The sequence below is a fragment of the Bos mutus genome, chromosome 28 (genome assembly GCF_027580195.1).
Source record: "Bos mutus isolate GX-2022 chromosome 28, NWIPB_WYAK_1.1, whole genome shotgun sequence".
Taxonomy (NCBI): domain Eukaryota; kingdom Metazoa; phylum Chordata; class Mammalia; order Artiodactyla; family Bovidae; genus Bos; species Bos mutus.
In genome coordinates this window covers 37,195,141-37,220,349 of record NC_091644.1, presented here as the reverse complement: position 1 = coordinate 37,220,349, position 25,209 = coordinate 37,195,141, and the positions used below count along the sequence as shown (strand labels likewise).

The 25,209-nt window shown below is 37.2% G+C and overlaps 1 protein-coding gene across 3 annotated transcripts in view; it reads right to left on the bottom strand.

Annotated features, from left to right (window-relative positions):
• Positions 1–25,209, bottom strand: part of LYST (lysosomal trafficking regulator) — a 176,076-nt gene that overhangs the window by 55,527 nt on the left and 95,340 nt on the right. For all 3 annotated transcript variants that reach the window (XM_070364844.1, XM_070364845.1, XM_005905646.3), the window contains 13 exons: positions 24,541–24,672; positions 21,780–22,407; positions 20,907–21,084; positions 19,035–19,204; positions 17,454–17,684; positions 15,123–15,289; positions 14,307–14,459; positions 10,438–10,629; positions 8,592–8,770; positions 6,195–6,401; positions 1,788–1,964; positions 1,137–1,213; positions 803–991 (listed from right to left, as the gene is read on the bottom strand). In XM_070364844.1, coding sequence (XP_070220945.1) covers positions 803–991; positions 1,137–1,213; positions 1,788–1,964; positions 6,195–6,401; positions 8,592–8,770; positions 10,438–10,629; positions 14,307–14,459; positions 15,123–15,289; positions 17,454–17,684; positions 19,035–19,204; positions 20,907–21,084; positions 21,780–22,407; positions 24,541–24,672 — 2,680 coding nt within the window. The remainder of the gene's footprint in view (positions 1–802; positions 992–1,136; positions 1,214–1,787; positions 1,965–6,194; positions 6,402–8,591; positions 8,771–10,437; positions 10,630–14,306; positions 14,460–15,122; positions 15,290–17,453; positions 17,685–19,034; positions 19,205–20,906; positions 21,085–21,779; positions 22,408–24,540; positions 24,673–25,209) is intronic.

Below are 25,209 nucleotides of genomic sequence, written 5' to 3'. Positions count from 1 at the left end.
CAATATTCAATTTTTCCCATCTGCTTATTAATTCTACTTGTCTTATGTGAAGAATATATTCATGTCTTTTGCTCAAACTTTTGGGATTTAAATTTTTATTTTCAAACTTCTATGATTTTAAAATAATAAAAATACTAACTTTGAAATACATGCTGAAAATAAATTTTGATGTTTTGTTGTGGCTATGCTTGTTAAATACACTGGAAAAAAATGAAAGTTCAAAGCCATTAATTTCTTCTTTATAGTTTCTTCAATTGTGTTTGATTTTAGGAAGTTATCTATCAGAGTTGATAAATACTCTATTTTATCCTGCTTTGTAAACTTTTTAAGTTTAATTCATTCATTCACCTGGAATTTGCTTTAGTATATAGCTCCTCAAAGTCATAATACTAATCAGTTATGTTAACCAAATTCAGAGAATACTATTTTAATTTCCCTCTTTTCACTATTTGTGATGCATCTTTTTAACTGTGTTACTGAAGTCTTAACTAGAAAAAGATGTATTTCCCAACTGTCTTGTTTCAGTGATTTCCCTATTCTTTTGCAAAGATATTTTAAAAAGAAAGCCAGTAAACAGATATTACTCTCTGGAAGAGCTAATGTCTCTCTCATTATTTTTTTCTCCCTCCTAAGAATTAAAAAATTCTCTTGGGTATATTCTTTAAGAGGAAATAAATTACAAATTATTAAACAGAAATATTTAAGCTAATGAGATAGTATTATGAATTTTATTCTAGAGTGAAAATAACATCAATATAAAACATTCGTGCAAGACCACTGAAAGCCCTCCCACATTGCCCACCTGTCATGCGTCAGTTGTTGAATAAGCTCCTGCCAGTGTCTGCTGGCACTCAGATCCACTTTGTACATTCCTCTGATATGCTGGATCACCTTTTTTCTCTCAATCCCTTGGGAAAGAGACACTGCCTGGGTGATATCTGCAGCTATTTTAGATATATCCTTTGATTTTGAATCCAAACGCTGAAAGAGACTAAACAGACAAGAAGCCTGTAAGTTAAGCGTATGTATAGGAACATTAAATGTATATCAAAACATGGTACATTAAAGCTAAAAGCATATGCAAAATATAATGGGGCTCCTAAAAGACATAACTTTTAGCACACGTGAAATCCTACCTTTGCTGATTATTATTAACTGTTTTCTGCCAGTTGGCTTTATTCACACCTTCTTCAGTTTCATATTTCCTTTGTTCCTAAAAGATTTAGATAATAATATACTATATAAAACTTATTATTTATCATTTAACACTGGCACAGAACCCAGCAAACTAAATTTAAAACCAAGTTAACAAAGGAAAAAAAAAATTGTCTCCTGGAGACCAGAATATTAAAATAATCACCTACTTAAATAATGTTCTAATTCCCCTTTGGTTCCACACACTTTGGGTCACAGAAATCAGGGTGGAATAGTTAACTAGGGCTGCCAAACCCAATGGGTTTGCATAGCTGCTTGCTTCCTTAGTTTGCTTTTTCACTAAAGAACTGAGAACTTGAGGCTGAGGATTCAACTTGCTTGTCATTATTAAAACCTTTTTCTTCCCTGAAAGCTAGTGGTAATGAATATGGATGACCAAAGAGAATAAAATGCTCCTTAAAATAAGATTATTTGTTTTCTCATATTAAAAAAGCAATATAAAGTATAAGAAAATTATCATTTGAAATTCACCATCAGTGGTACTCTATAATAAAAAAATCTCTCAATCATTCTTTAGTTACAGTCAATGGGATCTCCTAAGAAAACTGTTTCTTATGGTTTCACTGACTCACCTCTTTGATCACTCTAATAAGGTCTGATTTTGTTGATGCACTGGGAGGGATGCACTTATGACCACATAATTTTAAAGCATTCATAAGCAGTTCTGCTGTGTCTAGTTCTTCTTCAGTCAATTCATCTTTGTGATTATGTATCAACTCTGACAAATACAAAACTAATTTGGCTCCATGCTTTAAAAAAAAAGTAACAATTTTTTTAATTAAAAAATTTTTAAGTCATAAAGAATGTTTATTTCTTACATTTAAATTCTTTAACAGTAAATTAAATTTTATTGCTGCATTTATTTGGCTGAATCTGGTTTAAATAAATCAGCTAAAAAGACATTTTGGGGACAACTGAAGAAATTCTCACATGATTATGCACCGAGTATATGATGACATTAGAGTATATGCTAATTTTGTTAGGTATAATAATGTTGTTATGGTGACATAAAAAAGTCTTTTGAAAAAATGTCATGATTTATATAATTTACTTTAAAATACCTCAGGAAAAAAATTATGATAAATATGATAAAAATACTAACAATAGTTAGACCTATGAGATGGTCATATGGTATTCATTAAGTATTCACTAGTCTCTATTTTTCTTAGTATGTTTGAAAATTTTTATTGTTAAAGGTAAAAAAATGGAAAAAAGAGGAAAAAAAAGAAGAAAGGAATAGAAGTAATAAAGGAAAGAAGGAAAAAAGCAAGCACACAAGCTTTTGGGGAAAGAATTTTAGAGAGGGTTTGCTAAAGGAATACAGAAAATAAGCTTGGGATGAAGGAAAATAATTCTTAGTCCTTCTCATATGCTAAGTCACTTCAGTCGTGTCCAACTCTGTGCGACCCCATAGACGGCAGCCCACCAGGCTCCCCCGTCCCTGGGATTCTCCAGGCAAGAACACTGGAGTGGGTTGCCATTTCCTTCTCCAATGCATGAAAGCGAAAAGTGAAAGTGAAGTCGCTCAGTCGTGTCCGACTCTTAGCGACTCCATGGACTGAAGCCTACCAGGCTCCTCCGTCCATGGGATTTTCCAGGCAAGAGCACTGGAGTGGGGTGCCATTGCTGAACTGGAAGGGAAACTTTCCTTTAAACTTTAAGGTAAGAGTCTCTTTAATTTCTGCTTAGGAGAATAAACACCGGAGAAAATACCAGAACAAAAAAGTATCTTTGGATCCATTTTTAAGCATTCACTATTCCCTGGGGAGAACAAAAGGTGAAAAACTCTAAAACCAGTTAGGATGTCAGTATTCAGTATGTGAATATTTGGGAGAAGGGTTTGGTTTAGGTTAGTCTTTTATGAACAGGCCCTATAGACAAAATGAAAATGTTACTTAAGAAATGAAAACGGTCCTTCCTAGTGCAAAACTAAACCAAACTTTGATTCACGATTTCTTAAGTGGCTCTTTTTTTTTTTTTGAGCACACATGCATACTTTTATTATCTATGCTGGGATTCCAAAAGACATGGCTACCATTTTTGCTTTAGACAATCATTTGACTTTGGAAACGTGAAATTTCATTTTTAGATAAGCTTTGTTTATACCACTTTTATGGGCCTCCCTGGCAGCTCAGACGGTAAAGATCTGCCTACAGTGTGGGAGACTGGGGTTCAATCCCTGGGTTGGGAAGATCCCCTGGAGAACAGAATGGCAACCCACTCTAGTATTCTTGGCCGGGGAATTCAATGGACAGAGCAGCCTGGCGATCTACAGTCCATGGGGTCACAAAGATTTGGACATGACTGAGTGACTGATATGCACACACATGCCAGTTTTAGTGCTTTTTATTTACTGTGCAGATCAAAGCTTTCTTCCGTTAAGTGGCTCTTTCATGCCAGAGATATTACACCTGATTGTTAAGTGTACACTATATATTATTTAGACATTAACTTTGCCAACAAGTTAAACATGCGTAATTTTATTTTTTAACAATTTGCACTCATACAAATATCACTGTATTTGGCTTTATGATATTTTAAACTGTGAATAGTCAACAAATGGATTTGGAAACTATTACATTTTAGGTGATATTTAAATTCACATGCTGAATCACATCATGTCGTTTCCCAAAAGCATAAGATGAACATATGCAATGATGAAAATAGCAAAGCACATTTTAATGTAACATTTTAAATTAGTCAGGAGACAGCTGTTACCTGACCAAAAGAGAAAAATGAACAGATGCTCTGCAAGTAAAAGGCCTGAAGAGTTGGCAAATAAAGAGGAATGGTAAACGACTAGAATATTTTCATATGTCCATCTTAAAGGTAATAATCTTGATAGAACTCTAAAAATATTTCAGTTTAGTATTCGGTGACATTTTAAAATCATCTTGAAAAACTACCAGAAATGTTTTATTTTTTCATTCTGAATGTCCAAAGAAACATGATTTTCCTAGACACTGAAGCTGTTTCTAATAGCTCATTTTAACATCTTCTGATCAATCATTTATTGACTGTAGTTTCTGGGACTAGAAAAGTTGTTTTTGGAGACATGCACACATAGAAATCTTATTTCCTGCTCTCAGGAAACTGATTTAAGGAATTGAATTTAAACACAAATTCTTAGAAAATAACAAAATGTGTAAAAATAAAATTTTCAATGAAGTTTCAAGAAGAAAGAGTTCTGAGTTCCTACTAAAAGAAGGAAGGAAGGTTTTGAAGGTGGTACCATATGATGTGGGTGCATGGCTAAATGGACACACAGGCATATAGACAGACAAAGTGGAGGAAAGAGAGCGTTGCATGCTGTGGGGACAACATGAAAAAAGCAGCTTATCAGAAGGACCACAAGGGATGTGAAGATGTTATGAGAGAAAAGATGAGGAGCCACAGACTGGCTGGAGAATTAACCAGATTCAATAGAAGAGAAGCTTGGAGCTTTAAAAATCAGGCAGACTACAGATGGAACAGAGCTTGTAGGCAGTTATAAAAAAAGGCACAAGAAGAGCTCTCTATACTGCTGTGGAACCATTGCAGGATATATTGTTAGCTGAAGAAAGTAGAGTGAGAAGGATCTGTATGGTTCATTACCTTTTTTCATATAAAGAAGTGAGAGAGAGAATACATACACACGCCCACGTGTGTGTGTGTGTCACAAATTTGCTTATACCCCCAATACAAATAAAAACCAAATAAGGATGGTAAGCTACAGGAAAAGGGAAAGAATGAGGGAAGGCTATAGAGATAAAAACTAGAAACTCTTCAACTGTGCTGTATTTCACAATTTTGATTTTGAAACCAGGCTGACATTTTACAGATGGCTCAGATGGTAAAGAATCTGCCTGCAATGTGAGAGATATGGGTTTGATCCCCGGTTTGGGATGATGCCCTGGAGAAGGGAACGGCAACCTACTCTAGTATTCTTGCCTGGAAAACCCCATGGACAGAAGAGCCTGGCAGGCTACGGTCCATGGGGTTGCAGAGTTGGACATGACTGAGCATGTCCAAGAAATTTCCCTATGCTCTTTTCCATTCAATTCCCCTTCTCACTGTCCCCTTCCTCACAGAGACAATTACTGTCCTAAATTCCATGACTATATCTTAATTTTGCCTGTTCTTGGGCTTCATATGAATGGAATCATAAAATGCCTACTCTTTGGTGTTTGGCTGTCCCTTTCAATGACACCACAATTCTGAGCTTCATCCATATTAATGGGTGCATCAGTAGTCAGTTCACTTTTATTGCTATGTAACAGTCTATTGTATAAATATACCACAGTTTAGTTATACATTCTCCCACTGACAGATACTTGGGTTATTTCCAGTTTTTGGCTATTAGAAAAAAGGCTGTCACGGATATTCTCCTACTAGTCTTCTTATGGACATATGCTTTAATTTCTCTTAGGTAAATATCTAAAAATGGAATTTTAGCATCACAGGCTAAGAGTATATTTAATTTCATAAGAAACCGCTAAACAGAACAGTTATACCACTTAAATTCTCCATCTACTGCTTGCTAAGTGATAGAATTTATAGATTCCAAAATAGCTTGAGTATTTTGATTTTACCATTCCAGATGATCAACAAGTATTTTAACTTACTGTAAACATTTTTGAAATATGTTATATGTACTGCTATTTGAGCCATTCAGTATAGATGTTTCATGGATAATATAATGCTTTAAAAAGTCTTCAAACAGTTCTTAAAGAAAACACTTCAAGATTTAGTAACTAACTATGAAGGATCTTATAAGAACTCAGGTATAGAACTTCTTAAACACTGGAAAAAGGAAGGGGGATTAAACAGATTAAACAAATTGACTCTGGTAAATGGCATCTGAAGAAAGATCTCAGAAAATATTTGTTTGGTTAGAAAACTATATTCATGGTATTTGGCATGAAAATACAGTTTAAATTCAGCTCTTGATTTGTACAGTTTTATAATAGTTATTACTTATGAAGTATTGGGGTACTTACTTGCAGGGATGGGCTAAGACATTCTCGCAGTATTTCCTGATGATTTGGTTCACGAACTATTTCAAAAATTTGCTTTCTCTCTTGTGAAGGGTGGGCTGGAGACAACATATGCACGAGCAGTCTCCCAAGCTGCATTCGGAAGGTTTCCTTACAAGACCATAAGATTTTAGCCCACTGCTGTTTGGAACTACTGGTTTTACCTGAAGCCTTAAATCAAAACAGGAATGAATTAGGATCAAATTTCTTAAACAATAATATAATAACCCCAACACAGCCCTAAAAAATCATGGAACATGTTTTATTCTAGAATTTTCAAACAGTTGAAATTAGGAAGATATACACATCCACACAAACAGGGTTTTAAAAGAGATGGATGTGCGTAAGTGTTTATAGTGGCGCCGTTCAAAATAGCCCAAAGGTAGGAACAATCCAAATACCCACTGATGGATGAATGGGTGAATAAGTGCGATATATACTATCAGAACAGTGGTTAACAGGGATGGGGGGAGAGGTTAATGCGGAGTTACTGTTTAATGAACACAGAGTTTCAGTTTCTGATAACGGAAAAATCCCTAGGGATGGACAGTGGTAATGGTTGCGCAACAATGTGAATGGACTTAGTATCACTGATTTGTACATTTAAAAATTGTGAAAATAGCAAAATTTATGTTATGTATGGTGAGTGAGTGATGTTGCTTGGTCGTGTCCAATTCTTTGTGACCCCATGGACTGTAGGAGCCTACCATGCTCCTCGGTCCATGGGATTTTCCAGGCAAGAGTAGTGGAGTGGGTTGTCATTTCCTTCTCCAGAGGCTCTTTCCAATCCAGGGATCAAACCCGGGTCTCTCTCATTGTAGGCAGACGCTTACTGTCTGAGCCACCAGGGAAGTCTTATTTTACCACAATTTAAAAAGGGAGAGATAAAGAAGCTAAAGTCCTAAGACACTTGAAAAAAACTACCCAGGGTTTGGAAATTTTAAATGGCAAAAAAAGAAAAAAAAGAACCATCAAAGAACAACAGTAAATAAGCCTACCTGGATTTTAAAATATAAAAGAGAAGCATTCAGTAATAGAGGCTTGAATTAGTACTAAAATATTGAATATTGCTGTTGTTGTTTAGTTGCTAAGTTGTGTTCGACTCTTTTACGACCCCATGGACCAGGTGGCGCTAGTGGTAAAGAACCTGCCTGCCAATGCAGGAGATGTAGGGGACCCAGGTTTGATCCCTGACTTGGCAAAATCCCTTGGAGAAGGGCATGGAAACCCATTCCAGTAGTCCTGCCTGGAGAATCCCATGGACAGAGAAGCCTCGTGAGCTACAGTCCATAAGATTGCAGAGTCAGACATAACTGAAGCAACTTAGCATGCATATATAGACTGTAGCCCATCAGGTTTCTCTGTCCATGGGATTTTCCAGGCAAGAATATTAGAGTGGGTTGCCATTTTCTTCTCCAAAGAATCTTCGTGACCCAGGGATCGAACCCTCGCCTCCTGTACTGGAAAGCAAATTCTTTACCACTGAGACACCAGGGAAGACTAAAATATTGAGTAAAACTGTCAAAAATTAAGAATTGTATATAAATTGACCATCAATATCCCTTAACAAATAACCAAATAAGCTGTACTTTCGAAGGTGGTCCCACAAGGGTTAACCTAATCCTGATCAAATATCCTTTATCTGGTTTAAAAATTGGAATTAGTACATTTTAGAGTTTATTTTGAGTTTTGGAAATGGCTCTCCAGTTACTCCTAGTCCTAAGGGCTCTTTGTGAATGACTCAGTTCTAAGTGGAACCTGCAGACAAGAAAATCTAGTTATACTGGCAGAATCATGATTTATGAGTTCTGCTAGAATTAGATTAGCCTTTGCTATCTATGAGTGTACTGACCAATTTTTTCCCTATGTTCAACTATATATATGACCCACAAAAACCTAAGTGAGTTGATGATAAATGGAGCCTGATGCTTCTCAGTATTCTCTACATAATTTTGAAGATATTAGACCTGTTTAAGCCAACATCTGCACTTCATAATTATCCATAATAACTCTCGAGTAAGCAGCTATAAATAAAGTCCTTTAAAAACAGGTTATTAGTTAAAGCTCTCATAGTAATCATCAAATTCCTATTCTTTTCTGATACAGAAAAGATACAGAAACTTCTACTCCTGAGAGAGAAAGGGATGACAGAGGATGAGATGGATGGCATCACCAACTCAATGGACATGAGTCTGAGCAAGCTCCGGGAGTTGGTGATAGATAGGGAAGCCTGGCGTGATGCAGTCTATGGGGTCGCAGAGTTGTACAGGACTGAGCAACTGAACTGAACTGAATACAGACACATAAAACCTCTACTCCTTCTTTGTGAATGAACATTTCCCATGTAACTAATTTACTCACACTAGATACTTTGAATCCTTCTACCAGATACATGAACATTTCTTTCTGAAATGGATTGAAAACAGAAGGCTGTTCATGATGAATATTTTCTTCAGAAATTTCAGTCTGGGAAGCTGAGGTCCTGCTTTGAGTTGTACTTTCTGGAGTACTCAAAATGTCAATAATATCTGGATTAAATTCTTTGAATTAAAAGAAGAATAAAAAATTAGTCAAATCACTAATACTGAGCCATTACAAATGATAGTGACAAAAATAATCTATGTAATTACTAATTCAGTTATCACAATATAAACGCGTAATAGCTGCATTTGATGTAAAAAACACAATATACTAAAGAAAGTGAATTCACCTAAAACAATGCAGAAATTTAAGCATACGAGTCATGCAATCCTAAATTAAAGCTTTATTTTACTAATGAAGATGAATTAAACTACAAAATTATTAAAGTCATGAAGGTTCTTGTACAAATTGAAGACCATGTGATATTTACATTAGATAGACGTGCAGACCTGTTTAACCGGACATGCTCTCCCATTAAATGCTGTGCATGTGATAACAGTTCAATTTCACAGTTTACTCTAGAGGCTGGTTGTCCCAAATATAAATTAGAAAAGTTAAAAAAAAATGGGTGTCACTTGAAATTTTTTAGGATTTTGGCTTATTTGTATTGTTTTTGAGTATATTTCTTTGCATAGCTTTTTTAGTGTTTGTTATAGGCATTAACGTTCATACATAAACATCTAAATCATTAGCTCCTGTAGAAGTGCACCCTGAAACCACAAAGTTATAGCCCAACATTATATATCAGAATGGCTAAAACTGAAAACAGTGAAACTTCTAATGCTGGTGAAGACATGCAGAAAACTGGATCACTCATACATTGCTGGTAGGAATATAAAATTATACTGCCACTCTAGAAAAGTCTGGCAGTTCCTTAGCAAGAACAAAATACACAACTATCATACCACCTAGAAACTGCACTCTTGGATATTCATCCCAGAAAAGCAAAGACCTGAGTTCACACAAAAACTTTCACATACATGTTTATAGCAGCTAGCTCGATTTGTAATAGCCCCAAACTGGAAAGTACCAGATCGTCTTTCAACAGGTAAATGATTAAACTGTACATCCATGCTATGGAATATTACTTACCAAAAACAAAAGGGAACAGATTATTGATACATGTAACATCCAGGATGACTCTCCAGAGAATTACGCTGAGTGAAAAAAGTCAATCTTACACATACTGTATGGTTATATGCTGTATGATTCCATTTATTTAACATTCTTCAAATGATGAAAATACAGAAATGGAGAACAGATTGATAGTTGCCAGTGATTAAGGAAGGGGTGGGTGTGGGAGAAAAGTGGATGTGGCTCTAAAAGGCAACATATAGATCTTATAGTGATGGAAGTGTTCTTTTTCTTGAGTGTCGTGATGTTAATATCTGGGTGTGATACTGAACTATAGTTCTACGAGATCTATGGGGGGAAACTGGGTTAAGGGCACACAGGATCTCTCTGAAGTATTTCCTAACAATTGCGTGTGAATCTATGACTGTTTCAAAGGAAAGTTTAAAAAATATATTGGAGGTGCTATACTATTTTAAATTTCAATGGTCAGTATAGGCCAGCATTTAACATATTAAAAAGTAGAATTTTATTCAAGGATACTGGGTCCCAATAAATTATTTTACTAGTATGGATACTAAAAATTTTTTAATGCTGTTAAAAAAGCTGAAATTTAGCCAGTTCTCTTTACTGTCTGAGCCACCAGGGAAACCCCTCTCTTAAATTATTCTCATTTCAATATCTGAGCAAGAACACATTTATTCTCTAGTCCTACCTTGATAAACAATCCTGTTAACTGCAAAAACGGTGAGCCTCTGCAACCTCTGTGCAAGCTCTGTTTCAGTTGCCTGGACAGGGTTCTCTTGGCTCATTCTCCGTTGCATCATCACATGAAGTTCATCACTTGCTACTGAACGCATTTTCATCAGAAGAGAGTCAGTTTGAGCAAGGAGAAATTTTCGAGGACCTTTAAGTATATAAATTAAAATCAAGTGCTGGAGTTAACAAGGATCAAAGAAACCATTTCTGCTATAACTTTTTGATTATCAGACAATGAAGAGAACTTTATTTAATTCAAAGGTAATTTATACAAGGAAAGACAGTGATTAAGAGAAAGTGATGTTTTTCCCTCTTTGAAGAAGTGCAACAGTACCTCTGATTTCAAAGTCCTAAATAACAATGCTACAGCTTGTGACATAGCTTAGTAGGATGGATATCCTTTGGAAAAATTTTAGTCCTCTGAAAAACTCAATTAGAAGGGTGTATATATTCAAACATTTTCAAATACTGTTTCACTTCTTTGTATTCCAAAATAATCAATAGATTTTTAAAAAGCATATCATGTTTTAGCAAGAACATTACTATTTTTGGGTAATTAACATTGCTGAAATGGCACCCCACTCCAGTACTCTTGCCTGGAAAATCCCATGGATGGAGGAGCCTGGTAGGCTGCAGTCCATGCGGTCTCAAAGAGTCGGACATGACTGAGCCACTTCACTTTCACTTTTCACTTTCTTGCACTGGAGAAGGAAATGGCAACCCACTCCAGTGTTCTTGCCTGGAGAATCCCATGGACGGCAGAGCCTGGTGGGCTGCCCTTTATGGGGTCGCACAGAGTCAGACACGACTGAAGTAACTTAGCAGCAGCAGCAGCAACATTGCTAAATTTTATAAATTATTTTTGAGATGTGTATATAGTGACATAGTAGGAATCAGTCAAATACAGTGAAGAACTCAGAAAGGAGAGTGTAATTTCAGTAATTTATTATTAAAATAATTTGAAACATGCATCACATGTGATTCAATCCTACGAAAAGCATTTCCTGAGAAAGGTTTCCTCAGGCTGAAGAGGCAGGAGCGGCTTCCTGCACCATTACTGCACCTGCTCCAAGAGGCACCCCACAGGGAGTGGATCCAGGAGAAAAGGAGGTAACTGAGTCTTGATTTACTGGATTGAAGGAGAAGGGCATCGGAAGATGACCATAGGAACCAAAATGACGTCTTGGTAGGTGAGGAGTAATGGAATCCTTCATTGGAACTGAACCTTTTTTTAAATTATGAAAGCATATATCAAAGTCCACAAATAGCCTCTATAAACATTACTTACAATAGGACTTAATGACTCATCCTGCAAGATACTGAAACATTTTAATAGCATTTTAGATTGTCCAGTATTTTAGGTAATCAGTATTTTTATCAGTTAATACAGCTTGGTGTGTAGAGTCACCTTTGAGACAAAAATGGAGCAAATACAAAGAAAAATTCATATCTGGGATATATTCAAGGATAATATTATCAGATTACGTTCTTAGTTTAAGCAAGTCATCCTAATCTCTGATACCACAGACCTGGAAGGAGTGGGTGTGAAAGGACACAAAAAGATGGGTGTGGGGCCCCATCCAGCAGTGGCTAATTCTAGGCCGTGGTGGATCTGTGACACAAGGAAGCTGGACTGGATGACTGTCAAGGTCTTTTATCAAGTTAAAAATTTTTAGGATACTATAAGCCTCATATATGTGGCTGGAATGTGAAGTCAAGTGGGCCTTAGGAAGCATCACTATGAACAAAGCTAGTGGAGGTGATGGAATTCCAGTTGAGCTATTTCAAATCCTGAAAGATGATGCTGTGAAACTGTTGCACTCAATATGCCAGCAAACTTGGAGAACTCAGCAGTGGCCACAGGACTGGAAAAGGTCAGTTTTCATTCCAGTCCCTAAGAAAGGTAATGCCAAAGAATGCTCAACTACTACACAATTGCACTTATCTCACATGCTAGTAAAGTAATGCTTAAAATTCTCCAAGCCAGGCTTCAGCAATATGTGAACTGTGCCCTTCCAGATGTTCAAGCTGATATTAGAAAAGGCAGAGGAACCAGAGATCAAATTGCCAACATCTGCTGGATCATCGAAAAAGCAAGAGAGTTCCAGAAAAACATCAATTTCTGCTTGATTGACTATGCCAAAGCCTTTGACTGTGTGGATCACAATAAACTGTGGAAAATTCTGAAAGAGATAGGAATACCAGACCACCTGACCTGCTTCTTGAGAAACCATTATGCAGGTCAGGAAGCAACAGTTAGAACTGGACATGGAACAACAGACTGGTTCCAAATAGGAAAAGGAGTATGTCAAGGCTGTATATTGTCATCCTGCTTATTTAACTTCTATGCAGAGTACATCATGAGAAACGCTGGGCTGGAGGAAGCACATGCTGGAATCAAGATTGCCGGGAGAAATATCAATAACCTCAGATATGCAGATGACACCACCCTTATGGCAGAAAGTGAAGAAGAACTAAAGAGCCTCTTGATGAAAATGAAAGAGGAGAGTAAAAAAGTTGGCTTAAACCTCAACATTCAGAAAACTAAGATCATGGCATCTGGTCCCATCAATTCATGGCAAACAGATGGGGAAACAGTGGAAACAGTGTCAGACTTTATTTTTGGGGGCTCCAAAATCACTGCGGATGCAATCATGCAGCCATGAAATTAAAAGACGCTTGCTCCTTGAAGGAAAGTTATGACCAACCTAGACAGCACATTAAAAAGCAGAGACATTACTTTGCCAACAAAGGTCCATCTAGTCAAGGCTATGGTTTTTCCCAGTGGTCATGTATGGATGTGAGAGTTGGACTATAAAGAAAGCTGAGCATTGAAGAATTGATGCTTTTGAACTGTGGGGCTGGAGAAGACTCTTGAGAGTCCCTTGGACTGCAACGAGATCCAACCAGTCCATCCTAAAGGAGATCAGTCCTGGGTGTTTACTGGAGGGACGATGTTGAAGCTGAAACTCCAATACTTTGGCCACCTGATGCGAAAAGCTGACTCATTTGAAAAGACCCTGATGCTGGGAAAGATTGAGGGCAGGAGGAGAAGGGGACGACAGAGGATGAGATGGTTGGATGGCATCACCGACACAATGGACATGGATTTGTGTGGACTCCGGGAGTTGGTGAGGGACAGGGAGGCCTGGCGTGCTGTAGTTCATGGGGTCGCAAAGAGTCAGACACGACTGACTGACTGAACTGAACTGAACATTAGGATAAAATCAAAACTCCTTAACATGGCCCATATGACCTGGTCCATGCCATCCTGTAGCACCTCACCTGGTGGCACCATCTCATCAAGGACTATACTCCAGCTACATGGTTTTCTTTCAGTTCTCTGAACAAGCTTAGCTTTTTGCTACCTTGGCACCTGTACATCAGCTGTTCATTCTGCCTGTAATACTCACTGACTTCTCTAATTCCTTTCTCATCCCTTGTATTGAAACCTTACTTCCTCAGAGACTTCCCTAACCCTACATGTAAGTCAGGTTGCCCTGCTCTATATGGTCTCTATTTCTATCCTCTGTATTTCTCTACCATTTTATGGTAGAAAGGTAGAATCTGTGTCTTTCTTAATCCTTGCATCTTTAACATTTAACTCAGTGCTGGGCACATGGTAGGAGCTCAAGGGATAACTGAATGAGAACAGCACTGAGGAGAAAGCTAGAGAATAATCTCCTCTTGGAGGAAAATCTTCTCAAACACTATAGTTTAACTTCTGAAACAAAGCAATGTTTTAAAATGTGAGTGATGTAAGAATATAGGAGAGTCAAACTACCTTCTATTTATAATTAAGTAAAATATTATTTAAATACTCACCAGCAATGCTCTTTCGCTTTTGAAACATTGTATGATGGGGAGCAGAAGGCGACTGAAGTGAATCTGTAAGGTTTTCAGAGTCATGATTTGCAGTGGTCCTTATAAATTCCATAGCAGCCTGGAGAACTTTAAACTGTAGAGCAACAGCCATATCTAAAAACAGAAGATACTAGAATGTTTTCAAGCTATGTGATTGTAATCGAGTTGACTTTTATATTAATACTAATACAATATCAAAACCGTCAATAATGTTTTATTAGACATAAATTTTAAAATTTTGATCATGGGTTCTTGATGGTAGTAAACATTTTTGAACTGTCTTTAAAAGCAACTTTAAAGCAAATTTCCAAAGGATCACTATAAAAAATTCAATGGAAAAATACTAGCTCACAAATGTATTTCATTTCATGTAATTGTCTTAAAAGAATAGGCTTTTTAATACAGAAGGCAAAAGTTTAACCAGAAATTCTCACATTTTTCTGCTCCATATTCACTTTCATATTTGCCACCAAAGAAAATTAAAGGGTATTATTAGTCAACATAAGCCTTTTAGTTCGACTTGGCAAGAAAAATCAGCAGCTTCTTTTAATATGTTGCCAGCTACTAATTACATCAGGGCATCACTTGTAATTTTTGCCATTTAAAAAGGCTTCTTTTTAAAGCCAGTAAACAAAGTTAAGGGTGAACAATTAGTAAAACAGTTTTCTCTCCTCTAACCCACTCTCTCTATAGAAGCCAGAGAAAGAGATGAGGTTCTAATAACAGTTTTGGCTATTATACAACTGCTCCTCCCAATCCATAAAAATTAAATCTTACTTTGGGTCCTCTTGTTTTTGCTATTTTGAAGATATCCAAGCAGTACAATAAGATCTTCAATAACTCTAAAATACTGTGAGCCTGAGGAACTGCAAGCATGAATTGTAACTGCTATGAAAAGTTGCTGTATATCACAAGCAAGTAATCTGTATTCATTCAAAGGAATGCTAAAGAAAAAGAATAAATAATTTAAGGCAAAAAGAACTGGTTTAAATTCCTGTTCTGTTAGCATGCATTCATTCATTCATGCATTCATTTGATATTTATCCATGCTTACTCTATAGCAGGTCATATGAACTACAGGCTAGGGACAGATAAAAAGACAGACTTTGACTCCTGTCAAAATTCAGCTTGCAGAGGACCAGACAAGTGAACAGATAACTATAACCAGTAAACAGTGGTAAGTGTAACAACAGAGACTAACACAAGATACTGTGGGCATGCACCACTAGGTTCCCAGCCACCAGAGGTTCTATGGGTATGAAGAGGTATATTCCGAGGCTTCTCAAACATGGTGACTCTGAATAAATTAATTGACCTTTCTGAATCCCACTTACACAAAGTATGGTTATTTTAAGAGTTAAAAGAGACAAAGGTCTGAACATATATTAATCACTTGCATGTGTGCCCAGTTACTTCGGTCATGTCTGACTCTTTGCTACCCTATGAACTATAGCCCTCCAGGCTCCTCTGTCCATGGAATTCTCCAAGCAAGGATACTGGAGGGGGTTGCCATGCCCTCCTCCAGGGGATCTTCCTGACTCAGGATTGAACCTGTGTCTCCTACGTCTCCTGCACTGCAGGCAAATTCTTTACCAATGAGCCACTGGGAAGCCCACATTAATCACTTATAAGTACCTAATAAATATGAATTAGTTACTTCTGTCCCTCAATTTTTAACCTTGATCATCCACCTCAGTGTGTGATATTAAGCTTCTCCACTCCACGTTTTCAAAATCAAGCAAGAGTTAGAAATGGTAACTTTTGAGGCCAATCAATAGAGTAGCGTGTACAGACATTCTGTAAGCACAATTTATTTAAAACAACAGCAGTAACAAACAGCTCTTAGAAGGAGCCTGCTGGTACTCTTTCCAAGTTCTACCAATTTCATGTACTATACTGTAATCAAGACCAGACGTTTTGAGGAAATACAATACTTTGTATTTCTTATCTGCGCAAGACACAGACCCTAAATAAGACAGGTGCCCAGTGAAAACTGAACTAAGCTGACTACGAATTCTCTCTTGTACCGAGAGAGTCTCCCTGGCCTAGTGAGTCTCCCGGGCCTAGAGAATCACTGAGGATATGCTCTGCCTTCTCTGCAAAAGTATATTAATATTTAATGCTTTAACATGCAGTAAGATGGTGCTTCTGAAGATTTGTAACATGAATATTATGCTAATAAAAATGTTACACTGTATATCCTAAATGAGGACACCAAAGGCACAAAACCCAAATAAAAATATAACCTCCTGATATATTTTTCAAAATTGTTAATCAATCTGGTGGGCAACCATTTGCCAATGTACTTCTGACTGAGGGGACATATGTATACTTCTGGCTGATTCAGTTGATATATGACAGAAACCAACACAACATTGTAAAGCAATTATTTTCCAATTAAAAATAAATAAATAAATAAAAAAGAAATTCAGTATGGTAGTTAACAGTGGGAGAAAACAGTGGGTAGGAAAATTGGGAGAGTATGTTGACTGTAAAGCAGAGACTTTTGAAGTGAGAAGATTCAGCCTCAAGTTCTCTATTTACTAGCTATATGATCTGCAACAAGTTATTATATCTCTCAAATTCTCAAATTTCCTATTCCAGAGGGGGATAATACTTTCTATAAGACCATAGTGGAAGCTTAGTTAATATATCTGAGGACAGGTAAATTTGTTCAGGGGCTTCCCAGGTGGCTCACGTGGTAGGAATCTGACTGCCAATGCAGGAGTTGCAGGTTCGATCCCTGGGTCAGGAAGATTCCTCAGAGAAGGAAATGGCAACCCACTTCAGTATTCTTGCCTGGGAAATCCCATGGACAGAGGGGTCACAGAGTCGGACATGACTGAAGCGACTGAGCACACACACAAATTTGTTCCTTGTTTTCAGGTTCTAAATACCTAAATGTAGGTCATATAAATATCTTTAAAAAAAAAAAAAAAATTGAAAATGATGGAAAATATACCCTCTCAAATCTAATCAGATTTGAAGGAAAGAAATTCTTTGAAAATATTATGGAATATCAAATGCTTTAAAGTAACCTGCTACTAAAGTTTTTTCTTTTCCAAAGTTGTTAATCAGAGGTAGTTTTAAACAATGATTTAAACTTACATCTTTTCTAATCCATTCAGGGTTGCTACTGTATTACATAACACGTAGAGTAGACCATTATCCAACAACATATCTGCTACCTTAGAACAAGAATTTAATATTTGGAGAAGAAGTAAGAGAGCATTATGCAAGAGCACATTGTCATATAAGGAGGTCTCTATTAGTCCCAGTATAGGAATGACAGACCACTTCTGAAAAAGTCCCATGTTTTTCACATCTTCCAGATCAAATCTATAATAAATAATACACAAGAGCATGTTAGAAGCAACTAACCATGAAATAAGGAAAAAATGATTGCAAAATTGGCCATTTTGTTGATCTGATTTTGAGTTCCTGTATATTATTTGCCTCTGTGATGGAGGTTATGGTTTTTCCAGCGGTCATGTATGGATGTGAGAGTTGGACGATAAAGAAAACTGAGCACCAAAGAATTGATGCTTTTGAACTGTGGGGCTGGAGAAGACTCTTGAGAGTCCCTTGGACTGCAAGGAGATCCAACCAGTCCATCCTAAAGAAGATCAGTCCTGGGTGTTCATTGGTAGGATGTTGAAGCTGAAACTCCAATACTTTGGCCACCTGATGCGAAGAGCTGACTCATTTGAAAAGACCCTGATGCTGGGAGGGATTGGAGGCAGGAGGAGAAGGGGACGACAGAGGATGAGACGGTTGGATGGCATCACCGACACAATGGACATGGGTTTGGGTGAACTCCAGGAGTTGGTGAGGGACAGGGAGGCCTGGCATGCTGCAGTTCATGGGGTCGCAAAGAGTCGGACATGACTGAGTGACTGAACTGAACTGAACTGATGGAGGGAAGTTATTGATGTGTTTTACACCTCATTTTCCTTATCTGTCAAATGTGTGTGATGATACCTGGTCTACTTTCTTCTCAAGGCTGTTGTGAGAATCAAATGAGATGATGCAGAATTGCTCTGAAAAAGCCAAAAGCTTATGCAAATGAAAAGCAATATTGTCAATGCTACAATTAATAGGTCAATTCCTTGATGTCTGAACTGGCCTACTTGCAAACAAGTAGCAGACACTTAATAAAAAGACACACTTCTCTCTACTTTATCAAATATAGAAATAACAGCTTAACATTTCTGCCAAACTTTTGGCTTGGGAGAAAAATGTTCTTTAAGTTTTGCACTTATTCATTAATCCATGAGCATAACACCAGGTCAAAGCTCAGGAGTCGGTATGCTGGTTTACTCTTTTCTCAGATAACCAGCATCCCTGAGGGGAGTTCAGAGCTTGTCTATGGATCCCTCATGTAATCTGCTGCTGAGACTATGGGGGCCACCTTCTTCTCAGGTTAACACTGTATGCCAAATCTTAAATATCACTTTCTTTCATTTGATGCAGCATTTCTTTCTTTTCAGTGCCTAGCTAGTGAATGAAATGCAAAGCAAGAAGTTATAAAAAGAATATCACATGGAAAATAATAAATTGGTTCACCTGGAAAATGACTTCTAGCAGATTTTTTCTAAAAGTGATAGAATAATTTTAAGAGTCAGTTCAATAAATTTTACATTTAAGAAAAAAGATCCCCAATTCTGGTGAAGGGAAGAACCCACTTACTCTTCATCAAGGCCAATACGTCGGCCAAAGAACATTTCAATGAAGCATTCTAATAATTCCTGAGTTCCCCGATGAAGATACAACTGGTTGGCTAGTAAAGAAAACCCACGATTCTTCAGAAATTTATCTTTTTGTTCCTTGGATGCTCTATTAAAATATGCATCTAATAGCTAAGGAAAAAAATTAAGACAATTTAGATAATATATTAAAGTTTTATATAACATATACAAATCAGACAGTGTACTATACCTGTAGTTGTAAGTTGTTTAACTTCACGTGTATAGAACATACAAAGCTCGAAAAAAAGGGCCACCTCTTCAGCAAAACAAACAAACCTAAAACTTTCTGACTACTATAGAATGCTAATGATGCTCTGTCTTGGAGGTCTTAGGTAGCCTTAGTTGAATGTAAGTAGAACATTTGTGCCTAATTCTGAAAAAAGAAAGATTAGTCAACACTGTACAATGCTTTCTCTCAAAGAACAAAAATATATATCCTAAATCTCTATTTTTCTAAACTTCCTGACATTTTATTTATTCTAAGCATAGGCCTAAATTTTTACTTTCCCAGCATCTTAAATGTAACATTTATATAATCAAAGTAATTATTTTTCCTTCCAAACTCACTTCCTTCATGGTTCTGGTCTTAGAGCACAGAAGCACCATCCTCCTAGACTTTAAGGCTGATCTCACTTTGGGCTTTTCTCATCCTGATTGCCCACGTGTAATTAGCAAAATCTCTCTCCTCTATTCCAGGGAAGGTCTCTCAAATCTGTCAGTCCTTTGACTTCCCACTTCCCCAGATCAGGGACTCATCATCTCTCCCCTGGATCACAGTGCGAGCCTGCAAACACAGTGCTCCCACCTCTTTCCCCTGTGATCACTCCCTTACAGTGGTGATAAGACTATTCTTTCCTGAAACACACATCTCTTTACTGTCTTACTTAAAATCTTTCTAAGTTTACAGCATAATACAAAATTATGAATGCTTTTGCATGAATCCTGCCCTTGTTCCCCCATCAGAATTATTTGCTTTTCCTATGCTCCCATTCCTCTTTATTAAAACTACCACTGAAGCACCCATCACAGAAGCTCTTACATTTTACTTAGTTGTGTATATGTCTCTCTCCCACACTGGTCTATAAACTCTTGAATGCAGGGGCTTATTCCCTTTTATATCCCACAGAGCAACCAGCCCAGTGTTTTACACATGACATGGAAGCTAAGTAATTACTGGGTTGAACTGAGACTGCTTACACAATGTCCCACATCAAATTAAAACAGTGGGATTCTTTGAAGACCATTTCAAAGGGTTGTTTCCTAATGGGAACCATTCCTATCAAACCTTTATTCACTCAATAATGTACTTAGGACCTTTTATACATCCAACACAAGATGCCTACCCTCATGGAGCTTATATTTCAGTGTGGGAGAGTAATAAAAAGTACATAAATTAAAAAGGTAATTATAAAACATAACTACGATGCTATTATAAAACAAATGAGGAGCAGGGCTAGACAGAAGATGATTAGGGAAAGTCTCTCTGAGAAGGTGACATCTGAGTTTAAACCTGAAGTTAATTGTCTAACATTTGACAATAATATACTCAGGGGAGACCTCCAATGATCTATGTGTTCCTTGTAAGTAGTAGATTTAAAAAACACACTGATACAAAGTAATATATGGAGGAAGGCTTAAAATTGGATGATAATACATATAAAAATTGGGATAAGCAGTAACAAATTATATCAGCTCATGATGCTTAAGAATAAAATAAGATTTCAGGTCTATTTGAATACATATATTCAAACTTTAAAGTACACATATATTTATTCTTCCAAATTAAAGCAACATATTTAGTATTTGCCCTTACTTTAATAACTTCTTGTTGTACAGCAGGTGATGGGTGGTTGACGAGGACTAAAAGTGTATCTGCTTGAATGAGCCTGTCCATCACATCTTCCAGCATAACATCAGGCAGGATGAGAAGAACTCCACTTAAGAGTTCATACAATCCACAGCATATAGGTACCAAGCAGTCTTCGGTTACACTAAAACAGAGACCCACAAAGGGTCATAAACACAATATCAGGGGAAAAAAAGCAGTGCATCATGATTACCTTAAGATGAGTAGTAATAATTTTCACATGTGAAACATAAGTTCATAAGGTTTAAAAACGTTTCCTGATTTAACTGTGATTAACAAATCTGCCATCACTTTTTAATCACCAGTAGTTTTTAGATATATAGTCTACTAAACACTAGTCTGCTCTACCTCTGTGATTTCCAACTGCCACTTGTGCTGTTTAAACTATTTAAAAATTCAGTTGCTCAGCTGCACTGGCCACACTTCAAGTGAGCATGTGTCTTTTGCAGTGGACAGCACAGGTGAACATTGCCATCACTGTGGGAAGTTTCACTGATGGTGCTGATTTGGGGAACAATAATAAACCATATAATTTTCCTAAACTGAAGAGTTTTTCTCTAATAATTATATGGAATTAAATTAACCATTAGATAATCTTTTCTTCAAGAATTATTTATGGTTTAGCCTTTAGTTAAATATGGAATTATCACCTAGTATTAAAGTAAGGAGAAAGGCATCTTTGCTTGTTGTTAACATACACGTTGTACTATGTTACAGAATACAGAGTCACAGAATAAAGAGATTCTACAAGTACAGAAATTCTTCAAAGAACAGTTTAAAAAAAGGGAGGAAGTGGCTGTCATACAAAAACACATGTACCTGTGAGCACCGGCAGTTCGGCTGTGGTGGGGCTCATAACCAAGGGAAAGAGCAAAGTTTTCCCAGTCGTCGGCGTTCCTGTCAACAAGACTTGGCCACCGGCCGACAGCCGCAGAGCCGTTCTGTGAGGGGAAAGCTAGCCCCAGGCTGGCAATGGTGCTGTGGCTGCGCTGGAACGAGGCCAGTCCCTTTAGGTAAAGAGGTCGGCGTGGGCAGGACTCGTCCCCAGGACTGTCGTCGTCTGATCTGGGCTCTGCTCCGAAGTCTTTCTGATCTATGTTGACCGCCGGAAGTTCCAAGGCTCCTTTTGGGATATCACTGACAGAGGCTTGGGCCAAAAGGGCAGGTTCCGTTTCACAAACCATTTTTGCAGACTCACAGCTACTGATGAAGGCATCTTGTTTGCTTTTTTCCAGTGTCTCAGAACTCCTCAAAGGGCTCCATTTCTCTGGCTGGGAAGCAACGCCATCATCTACAAAACTCTGTAACTTGTCAATACTACAACCCAAACTTCCAGTCAGTTTTCGTGGCTTTATGTGAGGTGAAGAAGTAGGAAATGCTGGGAGGCTTCTAGAACGCAGCATACTGGCAGTTACCTGCTTTGGAACAGCACTGGAAGAATTGTTTCCTGGTAAGAGTAGACAGGAAAACAGCACTGAAAAGTCAGCTCAGTGGGATCACTTCTCCTTTGTACTGTCAGTCCCAACCACAGAAATAACCCATTTATCCAGTGATGTTCGTGAACACATACAGGATAATGACTGTAGTGACTAATGCTTAAAATTTGTGTTAAAACTATTTTTGTTTCAACTACTTTTAATTAAAAATTTTCCAAAATACCTATCTCTTGTTTCCTTAATAAAATATAATACTGACTGAATGATTCAAAGTTACTGGGATGAATGGTCCTAATGAAGTGAATTAAGTGAAAATCCATTTACCTCAGGCTAACAGTCCCTAGGATGCAGTTTGTTTTAGATTTTTTTTTTTTTTTTGATGTGGACCTTTTTTAAAAAATCTTTTTTGAATTTGTTAACAAAATGTTTCTATCTTATGTTTTTCATTTTTTTTTGGCCACAAGGCATGCAGGATCTTAGCTCCTTGACCAGGGATTGAACCTGTATCCCCTGCATTGAAAGGTGAAGTCCTAACCACTGGACCACCAGGGAAGTCCCGAGGATGCAGTTTAACACAGTGGAAAGAGTGTTGGCTTTTTGATGAGACAGTTCTGTTAGTTAGGTGGCCCTAGGTAAATAATTTAATTATATGAGTGTTCTTTTCTTCAAAGGTAAAATAAGCACATAATAAATACGTGCTGAATAAACAGCAGTGATAGCTGTACTTGGTGTTATTATTACCAGGCTAAATGTCCCTAGACTCTTCTCTCACTCCTCATTTCTGCAGTCACTTTTTGCTGCTATTATTAAGAAACAGTTTTTCTCTTCTTGCCACAGCTCTCCAGTTTTCTGCTCCTCATATTCTACACAGAAGGAGATGAGAAACATCACTCTCATCCTTAGTGTATGGGACATAAATGAACGCTCCTGAAGGTGTGGTCTGTGGGCCAGGAGCACGGGTATCAGCACCGCTGTGTGGCTGCTGGAAATGTACATTCTCACGCTCCATCCCAGACCTACTGAATCAGAATGTAGAAGGCAGGGGCCCAGGGATCTGTGTTTTAACAAGCTTTCCAGGTGATTTTTCAGCATCTAAAACTTGAAAAGTACTGATATACAGTAAATAAGGACTGAATGAACTGCTTAGAGCTCAGGCTCTGTGGCAACAGAATAGCTCCATAATTCAGAAGTTCTTCCTAGTTATTTCTGGATTTTGGCTGGAGGAATAAGGCTGCCAAAGGGGTCTGTTCAAGTGACCTGGAGAAAATGGGGGCATGATTGTACTAGAAAAAGTTTCAGAACGATGCTCAACGATTTTAAAAATGACATATCCTAAAAAATTCCAAATAAAACTAATTAAAACACAGCCTTAAAAATTATAATACAAGGCCATAAGATGTGCTAGGGAATAACTGAAACTCTTTGGGAGAGAAAGAAAATTGGAGCTTAATACCCAGATACTTTCACCTAGTATCCATGTCTCTATCTTACTGGCCTATTTAATAATCTGTATCAGAGCTGGAGGTGGGACCTAGTCTTTCATTGGCTAGTGAAATCTATGCTGAAAGAGGAAAACAGGCAGAGAAAACTTGGGGATGATGAAAAAGAAACCAGAAAGATAGGAAGTTTTCATAGAGAGTGGGAGACTGGAATTTCAGAGGTGGGAAGTGTTCTTTGATGATGTTCAAGATGGACACAAGCAGACTGGAAGGTAAAGTAGAGGGAAGGTCCCCAGGGTCAAGGATCTCAATGAGGCTGCAGTACGGATGACCACTCACACGGTAAGTGAAATGGTCCAGAATGAGTTCAGATGGAAAGGAGACAGCAGTTTTTGAAGACAAAGTTTTTGAAGAAAATGAGAAAATAAATCAGAAGCCTAATGAAAGACTGATAAAGGGGAACAAAGAATTTCAGAATAAAATAGCATGAGCCTCATCTATCTCCTAAGCTCTCCTGAGAATTACTTGCTCTACTGAGTGTGAGTTACTAATATTAGAAAGTAGTAAATGGAATCCTTAAATATATTCTGTAATTTTAAAGTTTGGCTTTCCATTTATTTAGTCTATCAGGCTGTGCAAACATGCATCTATATTCAGAACTAAATAGGAAAGGGCTACACTTTCATTATCACTTTGTTTGTTTACCTTCAGGTGGTGAAGCAGTAAAATCTGATGGGCTTATTATCATAAATCCAGGACTAGTAACAGACTTTCCTCCACTGCTAGAATGCCTCAAGTACATGATTGATTGTACTTTTTCCTGAAAGATCTTGCCATCTAGAATCAAAATAAATTTTGAGAAAATTTTTAAAACGGGTAAGACAAAAATACAATGTTAAAAGCAAGTCATTAAATACAAACATGTACAAAAATATTCAAAGTCAAAAAAATGGTGTACTTTATACTAATGCACATTTTGATATGTGAGGATACTCTACAATTTCTTACTTTAGACTCTTTTGTTAACTAACATTAGCTACATTAACTTCTATTTTCTTTGAATTCCAACTGTACTTATAGTTATTTCTATAGTGTAACAGCTAACTGTTCACTTTTTATATGCTAACATGATCTTTCGAAGGAGACTGTTCATTTCTTCATTACTTGAGGGAAGGTCTATGTCTTCTGTTTTTACACAGCCCCAGTATGACTCCAAAAATTAATACATCCAGCTTAATCTTCCTTTCTGAGCTTCATACTTCTAAATTCAACAGCTTGATTTCTTAAATGCAACACAAATGCAACAAATCTAAATGTGAGTCATCCTTCTGCCCTAAATTCACTCCTGTTTTGTTCTCTGGTTCCCATAGTAGA